This window comes from Rhagoletis pomonella, unplaced genomic scaffold (assembly GCF_013731165.1).
Source record: "Rhagoletis pomonella isolate Grant_MI unplaced genomic scaffold, Rhpom_1.0 Rhpom_scaffold_00007, whole genome shotgun sequence".
Lineage (NCBI taxonomy): Eukaryota > Metazoa > Arthropoda > Insecta > Diptera > Tephritidae > Rhagoletis > Rhagoletis pomonella.
The window spans coordinates 18,935,950-18,946,887 of NW_023458561.1; the positions used below are offsets into that span (position 1 = coordinate 18,935,950).

General features: G+C 35.5%; 1 protein-coding gene across 4 annotated transcripts in view; it reads right to left on the bottom strand.

Moving 5' to 3' along the window:
- LOC118742403 (matrix metalloproteinase-2) overlaps nt 1-10,938 on the bottom strand; it is a 523,490-nt gene that overhangs the window by 509,982 nt on the left and 2,570 nt on the right. The window contains exons 1-2 of one of the 4 annotated variants that reach the window (XM_036474455.1): nt 10,254-10,757; nt 9,077-10,092 (exon numbers count right to left, since the gene is read on the bottom strand). The exons of 1 other annotated variant lie outside the window; for it this stretch is intronic. In XM_036474455.1, the coding sequence (XP_036330348.1) occupies nt 9,077-9,280 (204 nt within the window). In that variant the 5' untranslated portion in view covers nt 9,281-10,092; nt 10,254-10,757. Of the gene's footprint in view, nt 1-9,076; nt 10,758-10,938 lie in introns of those variants that run through there. 2 more of the 4 variants (XM_036474456.1, XM_036474454.1) reach the window with 2 other exon arrangements.

Below are 10,938 nucleotides of genomic sequence, written 5' to 3' on the forward strand. Positions count from 1 at the left end.
ATTAATATATCTCGTTTTGTGTTTAGTTTCAGGAGCTTTTGCTATTGGTAAATAGCGGCAGCATTTATTTAAAAAATTTTAAAGATGCTGTTTAAAGAGTTCCGATCGCAACCTTTGTGCCAAATTTGCTACTGATTGGTGAAGTGGTTTTTGAAATACTTAGGCAATACCGCTCATATTTTGAAAAATTATATGAGCAACAATTTTTTCCTGAAAACTCATTTTAAATATCAATTTTGAGTAAATATTAATGAATTCTTTAACCCTACTGCGCAAAAGATCTGCAAATCCAACACATAAAGGGTTTAGTTACGTCAACTAAATATGTTTTTTTTGTCAATATTATTGTTGCGTATTAAAATTTACTTCAATGTTGTTATTGAACTTTGTACCACGCTTTTGTTTTTTAGGGAACATGTTTTCCTCAACATATGATTTGGTAATAGTTACATTATTTGGTTACAGTTGTCAAATCATGTGTTGAGAGAAATATATATTAATGCTCTCAACCCCTACGATTGTTCTGTATCGAAAAAAGGTCTACCCTTATTTTTTTATTTTGAAATCAAAAAAGATTTAGAGGAATGCTCAAAGCGCTAAAAGTTTTCCATGTACTACATATTTTATATGGGGACAAAACAACTTTTCATAGAAATGGTATCGAATTCTTGAAAATCAATATTTTTCGTTCGGAAAACTCTGGTTCTCGTCAAGAAACTTCCAGCATCAATACCCAATTGTTTATTTAACCAATTTTGAATACTAAAGATATTGTATTTATCCCTCCCATTGCATTTTCTTTGAGTGCTTTGAGCGACCTCAAAATATTTTTTGATTTCATAATAATAGAATAGGGGTATAGTTTTAAGGTATAGAACAATCCTAGGGGGTGGGAGCAAAAAAATTACGACTTTACTTTTTCACATGCATTTTTGGGCCACCCTCGTGTACATACACTTGGAAAAAGATTTAGTTATATTTATAAAGATTTGGTTTTAGTAACCAAATAGCGTAGGCGGATATGGGGAAATAAATATATCCTTGTCGAAACTCTACAATTTACTTAAGCCATTTAGTTGAGACCAGTGGCGCCAACAATGTTGAATTGCTGTTAATATTCCATGTCGGCCCATAAAGGAAGTTATCTCCTCGATCTTACTCTGTAGTCGTAGGGGGACTTATTTATAAGTGGGGTGTAAGTGGTGTGTGTTGCCTGCCCGCCATATGCTGTATGTGCTGCTGTGGAATCCTGAACATAACCTAAAGTGACAACAGCCATGGCAGGTATTGCGCTTGACTGATATCACGTTACGGAAGATCCTGGCCTGACACACCGAGCAGATTTTAGAGTAGGTAGTGCATTTTACGAAAAAGTTCGAAAAAATTCTTCACTGAGAAATAAAATTTTTAGCTTCCTCCTCACTAAAACTCAACTCAAGAGCAATTAATTTTGTTTTCCTCGTTTGTGGATTAAAAAAGAAAGAGCGTTCTTGAACTGAATTCATTTTTATATAGCTCAGTTTTATCGTCTTAATACTTACCTCACGCTCCCATGCCACTCAAAATATTACTACTCATAAAAAAGCGTTCTGTTTCTAAATAGAACACAAGAAAATGTACTATTTTTATTTCTATTTTTACCGCTCTGAGTTTAGGGTTGGAACTCAGCTGCTACGCAAACTTCCATCGTTAGATCTATTTTTAAAATTTTGGACGAATTTTGGCAATATGGTAGAAATAGAACAGCAGATCCACCGAAACGAGTAAAATTTTGAAAGTGGTCTATGAGAACAAAAAGTTTGGGAACCTCGTGATGTACAGTAAGTGTGCGCTACAAGCAAGCACTAGTTTCTTTCCTCAACTTTTCTGGATAAAACCTGTAATACTGTGAAAAGGCAAAATTGCTCTCAGATAAAGAGAGAAAAATCAAAAGTACGGGAACGCTTTTCGGGTAAAAACTGAGAAAACTGTCAAATACGCCTTGGACTCCATTTTTTGTTTACATAGCATTTTTTTTTATCATTTGCCGATCTGCTAAATTATATGCAAATACGCAAGCAAATTAACAAAAATACTTACAAAACTTGATATTTCTTCGCACCGATATATTTAAGAAGGTGAAAATGCAGATATACTTGTTTGTTGCTTATTCAAATTTCATTTGAACCAACAAAAATTCTTCGGGTAAAATCTTGCAACTTCTGACAAAGAGACGATCGATTTTACTCTCCTATTTTTCCCCTATTTCACCAGAGAACCGGGTACGGGAACGCTTGCTGGTAAATTCCTGTAAATTCTTGCAACTTCTAGCGAGGTAGGGAACGCAACTACTATATCTGTTCGAAAGCAGTACTGTCATTTTACAGGCAATAGTGCCTTTTCGAAGATAATAATGCCTGTTGGAAGACAATACGGTTTTTGTTGCCTACCGGGCCCTACCACAAGCAAGCGTGAAATGTAAGTGAGATTGTATAATTGTGCAATCTTATTCCTATTCGGCAAGTTCACTATATCTAGTTAGTTTTAGAGCTGTAGCAAACTGTATGTATTCGTTACCGAGTAACGGGTGAAACCCCTGACTTGAAGTACCGAAACTTTAAGCAAATGTTATCCCATTTCAGTGAAATTTGGTGTTAGTAGACATGTTTAGAATCGCGTCAACAACTTAGTTAGATATTTCCACACATTTCGAAATTACGACTTTCTGGCACTCTCACACCACAGTGGAGTTCTCGGGTAGCAATACAATTTGTAATTTTGTTTGTCAGATATGCGTTTATCAGTGCACTTGCACAACATTCGCATTCGCAAAAGCTCCGCATTTATTTTTGCGAATACAAAAGGCAGTTGCGAATGCGAATATTCGCAACAATTCTGGAAGACACTATCAGCAAAAACTTGCCAAAAATCAACGCGATTTTTCAGCACTTGATTCTTGCACTTTACTTTACTAAAACTTAATGCACAAAAAAACTGCGTACTCAACATTTTTTTACGAAATCGAATTAGAAAGTTGCAAATCTGTATGCAAATTTATGCAAACAAAGGGTACAACGTGAACTAGTTGGGCTGAACCGCAAACTGGTAGAATTCTGTTTCACAACTAGTAACTTTTTCGGCAGGGTATGTACTAGAGATGCCGTTTTTAAATCGGAGAAAAAGTTCAAGAATCGAAATTCGATTTTTCTTCATTTGATGCGTATTAATCTACGGTTTGCACTGGAAAATCTATAAAACTTTAAAGAAATTTTAATCTGAGACTGGTACCACAAATTCAGGGGGATTGGCACCATCCACCTTTCCAACTTAAGAGCAAAGACCGAAGAACTCAATGATCTGCCCCTCCCTCTTCCCGGATACAGGGCTCCCCAGGAAAGTCCCTGAAAATAACGCTAATTTTCATTAAAATTTTGCACCCCTCAATTACTCTTTTTTTTAGAAATTTTTAGAAATTTTATTTAGAAAAAAAGTGAGTAGCCCATTTAATTTTAATAAGGTATGGGACATGTTTAAATATAGTCGTTTAAAGTACAAAACCGCGTATCAACAAAATGCAAAACCGCGTATGTGAGGTTGCATAAACTATTTTCTAGAGTACAAACACTCATATTTTAAATTGGTTCTCTTTTTTATAAAGCAATCGCATTTATGGCCAGTATATTTCATGAACAATGTAATGTTTTAAAAGTTACTTACAATCAGTGGCGGATACAGGATTTTATTTGGTGAGGGGCGATTGGGATCAACTTGTCAAATAACGCTAAATTACAGGCATCTAACTCGATTCACAGCGGAGTAACCAATCGAAGATATATAACCTACAAGCATCCAACCTGCTTGAACCCTCATTTATTTTTCATGCAAATAGAGGTTCGAGTAATTTTTAAGAAGTGCGATGTAAAGTTTTTTGTGATATAATTTTACTTTTATACAAGTTAAAAAGTTATACGTTGGGTTATGTAAGCAAAGCTTATAATGTTTTTCAAACACAAAAAAAAACTTCTCTTAATTGAAGAAAAACAGCAATCAAAAGGAAGAAAAATGGGAACGAAACAGCACTAAAGAAGTTGTATCCTCTTTTCATGGCCAACATTTCTTCAAAATGATAGATTACATCATTCCAAAGAAAAATTACGCATTCGGGAGAATTTTTTACTCATTCGGAAAATTTTCGACCTTAAAGTAAGGAAAGTTTTTCTTTGATCCAGAGATGGATTTTTGGTTCAGTGAATGAAGGATGTGTTTAAGTAACTTAACAACTTATTCAGAATTATAGTTATAATAATTTGAATTGCAAACTCAATTTTGGGCTTTCCTTTTGCGAATCTTTCCATTATCCTTTCAGTGTCAATTTCAATATCTAAGTGTACGTGCAAACGTGCTAGTTCAGTCTTTCTTCATTCTTGGTACTACGCAACCATGTTTTTAACTGGCGAAGGGTTTAAAAACTTCTTTCTGAAGTAGCGTTGCTAGCTAGAAGTGTAGCCAGAATACGGAGAAGTTTGTTATTCAATGGAGAAGCATATTCGTCGCATTTACCAAGAATGTTTGTGTTTTCAGTGTTGGTCAAAAAGCAGTGAATTATTTCTTTATAAAAATTAAGTGAAAGGCGTTATTTTATATACATATATATTTATGAATTGATCTTGGGAAATCGATTTATTTTTTAACGATTTCTTCATGCATCGATTATTTTTATTTCGATTCGAATCGATTAAAAAATCGATTTTTTTTATTTCGATCTGGTGCATACATACTTCAAGGTTGCCTGTGTGCATAACATAAATATATCTTTATATACATGCAAAATAGGGTTTATTAACCGAGATAACGCTTTGAGTGATGCATTTTTCCGGTTTATATATATACATATCAAGAATGATAGAAAGCAATATGTAGATATTTCGCCAATCGAGCTGAGAGCAACCGTCGTCACAAAAGTGAGAGAATGAGAGAGTAAAAAATTAGTTTGATGAAGAAGAGGAAGAAACAAACATGTGCAGCGAAAAAGCGATGTGAAATTAAATAGAACTGTTCCTATTCTTCCGCCTTTTAAATTTGTGCATGCATATGTTCCGTGCAAGCACATTATTTTAAGTACATATGGTACGTATGTAGCTAAATAACTTATCGGAAGATTTGCTCTTATTTTCAATGGCATTTAAATGCGTTTACAAGAATTCCAATAGCCTCCCTCCTTTGTAAAAGGGCATACAAATTTGTTAAAATATAGCCTTGGTTTGAACCGCTGGGAGAATTTTTTTTAGGACCGTTCTTAATAGGGGAGTGTTTGGTGTAAGTCCAAAAGAAGATATCGTACCAAACGACTACCTCTACCAACAATTTACATGGATTAAACAACGAGTAACTAGCCAATGCCCGCTTGCTTCGCAGCGCCTAATAAGATCTTTTGCGTCGGCCAATACAAAAATAGCGTTTAAAAGCAAAAGCGGTCTGTACAGTAAACATTTATTAACATTTATTTCTACCTGTGAGATTTCTGCCAAGCGTGCGTAATAATCTTCTATGATCTTGCAACATCAACATTGGTCCGCAAACCAGTTTTCAGTTATAGGAGGGCAAAGAAAATTCTAATGAGGGCGTCAGGCAAAGGTGCGCTTACACAATGTTGCGGTCTTTACATGCACACTTAAACGAATCCTCCATTTAGCGATATGAAAAGTAAATTCATCTAAGATGAATATAGGGCCAAAGCGGACCAAGCCCCGTGTGGATTTCTGTATATTTCGGCTGCAGTGCAATCCATTAGGTCCCTTTTCTGCAAAACCACTGCTTGTCACGAAATGAATACGCATTATGAATTTCAATCAGATTTTATAAAACATTCATTCATTTTTAGGAAACGAATTTTTTATAAAAATCACCAATATTTTTGTCAGTTTCGTAGCGATCCGGCAGCGCATTTAAAGGTCGTTGAGCACTGTGTATTAGTTGCAGTAGAAAACTGAAAGTTGGTATAGATTTTACAAATATTAAGAGCGTGTGTGAATCGGTAACAAAATTCGCGGCGAGTAAATTTTTGACAACTATGAGGTGAATAAAATTTCAGTAGCTCATGAGGCTAGTGAAATTTTTGACAAATGCATAGAAAATTTCGACAATAGCAAAGATTGTTGATGTGTGTAATTTTTCGTTAAATAAAAGCTTAAATTGATGAATTACAATCAACGATGATATATGTTTTCTTAAAATATTAATTTCACTTCAATTTGTAATATTTTATTCCGCATAAATCTGCGGTTATCAAAAATTTACTGCTCTCAAAAAATATTTCATTTCACACAGAAGATTGGCAAAACTGTCTCACCAAAGTAAAAGTATTATTCAACAGCTTTCCCCATAGAACTTTGTTACCGATTCACATACGCCCTAAAAGGAAAAAACTAACGAGGTGCCCCGTTTTCTAGAATGAAAAATTTTCCCCATAGAAAAATTGGACCACTTTAATGTATATATATGTTTTGAATGACAAAAAATATTATCATGAAAGTAATAAACGTTTTGAATTTGCATTAACAAAATCGGTTCATAAATGAGGCTTTTATCGCGTCCGTTTTTCGCAAATGCTGTTTTCATCATGAATTTGAATGAAATCGGTTCATAAAGCCACCTAGCAGGTCTATTTTTGGTAAACGTATTTTCTATCATGCTGATAGCTTACATTTTGAATTTAAAAGAAATCGGTTCATAAATACGATTTTCATAAATAACTCGACTCCAGCGCCACCTAGCGGGTCTATTTTTCGCATACGTATTTCTCATCATAACTCATCATAACTCGACCCCAGCGCCACCTAGCGAGTTTTCTGGTAGCCTATAATAGGACCATATATGCAAGGTATAACCTCAGAAAATTTTACTGAAATCTATGCAGTAGTTTTTTAGTTAACTCCGAACAACGAAAACTATTATTTTATATATATACATAGATTACATACATATGTAGATTTATAAAGTGGCGGGAGACACATTACTTTCCTAGGACATGTCTTTACAGAAATTCATGTACATACATATTTATGTACAAGTATATCGGCTTTATGTGCGAAACACAATTTTTTTCACTAGGACGTTTACTTCGCATGCGTGTGACTGAATGACAACTTCGCACTATGGTGAATTTTTGGAAAAAATGTAATTTTGGAAGTACATTTTTTTAAATAAAATTATACATTTTTATATCCACTCATTGATCAAAGAGTGAATTCTTCTTTAAGTTACATATTTTTGATTAGGTGTAGACCAAAATAGGGTATCAGGTATGTTCGAAGTAAATACTTTTAAATGACAGCATAAAAAAGTTTCATATTTCAAGGATACATATATTTTTCTGTTGGTGTAAGCGTGGGATCAAAGAACTTTGATCATTAGAAAGGAGCAGTAGTGCCAGCAGTAGAGTCACATGTGAGCATCATGTGAGACTCAGATGCTGACGATAGCGATTATTGAGTTACTAAACCATCACTGAACCGAATCCGAACCCGCACCATCACCTTCGAAAAAGACTAGAGTGACATTTATGAACAAAATATAAAAGCATAAATAATACAGCTGTTGTAGGGGACATATTTGTGTTTTTTTTTCCTTGTGGACTTAACGTTCTTTGTATAAGGATTTTTCCTGAGAATACCCCCAGAAAATTTTCCAGCGAATAATTTTCTATAACATTTAAACTCTCTAGCGAACTCCCAAACGCCATTTCATTCGCTCCGATATAATGGGTCGATTATTATTATCGATAGCAATCGCACTTCAGTTGCGTTGCTAGTTGCCAAAACGATATTACAGATGGCAACTGGAACTTTCAACTGACAACTGCAGTTGCTACAAAGTGTGTATACGCGCGAGAACATTTTTGTGGTTGCTGGGAATGTTTTTGAAGCGTATTTAGGAGCGAAAATTGAAAAGTGTGTGACATATTTTACTTTTTAATAATTTGAACGATATTAACATTTTCCAATGCAGTTTGCTTTTACAGAATATGGTGAAAATAACAAAACAAAAACTTGAAATTTTAGTTCCCACCGAGTACGCCCTTTTAGCGAAACAAAAGCAAGCACTGATTGCAAATTTTTTCCTTTATCAACTGAAGCACGTCTTTTAAAATTACCGACATACCAAGTTTTCCAAATTAGAGTCATTGCTGTCTCACTTCCTTCTGCGAAAACTCGAAGAGGTGCACAAGCTTTTATGAGCGGAGGTATTGAAGTTGAACGAAGTGGTTCATCTGTTTATTAACCAATTATACTACAGCTTTTTTTGGAAGTCCTCAATATGCTTTAAAAATGAACACAAAACGATAATAAAAGAAATACCTTGAAAACATTAACTTTTGCTTATAGTGTACGCGGTAGCTCTAGAGGATGGGAATTATCCTTTAAATGTCGCCTGATTGAGACCGCATTCATGCATTTCTCTTCCTCTTAAGCAAATAATTGTGATGAATTTAGTTTCATTGCTGTCTTTTCTATAAAACTCTTCATTTTAATAATTTACTTTTACTCGCACAGCTTGTTTACAGCCGCTTGCCGGTTGTCGAACTCTACAGCAACTCACTATAGTTGCCATTCGTAATACAAATTTTCTTTCCAGTTGCGTTGTCAGCTGGCAAGTGAACCGTGGTTGTGTTGCTATCCGTAATCGACCCATAAATTTTAACTCTTTTCTTCACCATTCTAAAATCAATCAGGCAAAAAAGTGAAAACTGAGCGTGTCCATTAAAATTTGTTTACCTCAGAATGCAACGACCAACGCCAACGCCTTGTACTTTTTCCCAAAAAATGTATGGGGCTGTACCACTGTGCGTCGGCGAAGGATAAGTCATTAACGCGACAGCATGGCGCCACCGACAACATTTTAAGGGCAGAAACGACGGGGAAGCCGCATCATACACAGAGAAAGGTGAATAATAAGAAATGAAAAGACCACGACCGGCCACTCATTCGCGCTGGAGTTCAATAAACTTACTCATGAAATGTCGTTGCAGTAATTATAGGCATTTGATAGACTCGATTTGTTAGGGGCATTTGATGCCAAACCAGTAATTTGTACTTACCACAGTATCCTCGGAAACAGCTGATTTGTCATTACTGCTATGATGATGACGTCGTGATACACCATCCACCGACGCGAAAAGCTCAGCAATGATTAATGACAATGCGATTATGGAAGGCATGGTACTGAGCATATTTTGAAACATTGTTTTTGTTAACGCCTTGACAGAATTTACCGACATTCGCACCGATAAGAGAGCTTGCATCGAATTTAATAACACACTGATTTTTGGCTTCGGTGTCCTCTTGACTTTGGAATTCTTGAGACATATGTATGTATATAATGTATATTTGTGTATAATTGTGTTAAATCTTACAATCGCACATCTAGTTGAAAGAATCGGTGGCGGTTTTTAAAATAAACGTCGAACTGTAGCCTTTCCGCGCGAACCAAATGCATTTACTTGTCGTTTATAACTGAAGCTATTCAAACAAAGGAAACAATAATTTCCCGTCGCATTAAGACACTTCTCATTCACTCAAGAACTTATTTTAAATATGCTACTGACTATTTCTTGCCACAGTGGACGCAATTAAAATTTTATTCCGCGTATTTTGAACTATCCCAAACTTTGGGTCGATTCTAAGACTATGCACACTGTGTAAGACTAATTAAATGAAATATATACATACATACACAGTTTGTATGTAAACACTTTCCACTTTTTAGCTTCCTACGCAAAAACTTGTTATTTTCGACATTTGGCTTTTATTATGAACTGCAAATTTTAGCCGGTTGCCACTGTGACACCAAAGAGTTAAGACATGCGCACTGTTGTACACCGGAAACCAGAGAAATGAAGGGGCCCAAACGTAAGGATTAACCACAAACGCGTTGCTTTTATATGTATTGTATTTCTTTTATTTCGATTTATATTCGTATTCTTTGTTTATATTTTCGCTTAGCGTGCCTCCAACACACTAAAGAGCTTGCTTTATAAACATTCTTCCAATTCAGTTCACATTCACATTCTAATGCACTCGAGCAAATAGCTGATATTTAGGTCGTCATTGTGAGCTGATAACGCACAAAAATTAACATACAATTTTTAGGTATAGGCATATACACATATGTATATGTACACTCTCCCATTCATATGAACATATGTGTGTGCATATGCACCCGTGTGTTGCACCCCACGATTAGTTGCAAATTTAGCATAAGAACTACTCACGCACATTTACATATGTACCTACATATGTACATAAGTGTGTGTGACACTTTTGAAATACAACTTTATTGTAGTAAATACACTTGGGGGATTATATTTTTTTATGTGTCAGCAAAGGCTGAAAACTTTCGATTTTGATAGAATTTTCGTTGACTTAATAACTTTGATTTTAACTATTGTCGATAAACATTTAATTTGGCACAGCACGAAAAATGCGACGACCACAATGTACAATACAACACGACTTGGGTATAAATCGAAACTGAAAACTGTCCTCACTGCACCTTCAATTGAACCCGATGACTGTTGCTCTCAGACACCCAATCAGACGCCCGCACTCAGAGACTCCGCTCGCGTGCTGCATAAAAAAATGTGTCTACATGCCAACAATAAGATCCATGATAGGACAAAACCAACCAAACAAATGAAATGAGTAACTCGCGCACGCAGCTGGACTCAGCTGACATCGCGTCCGATCAAAAGAAACTCTTCTCAGATACTTTTTCTTTTGTTAACGCGGGAATGCGTAATCCACTCCACGACGCTGCGGGCTGGTGACGATACGATCGTACTTAATTTCGCGATCAGCCCGGCTGATCGTACATATGTTTGTATGTACATACATAGATACACAAATAAAGGCCGTTGGCGCTATTTTGTAACACCAGGGCGAAGCATTACAAGTTCAGAGA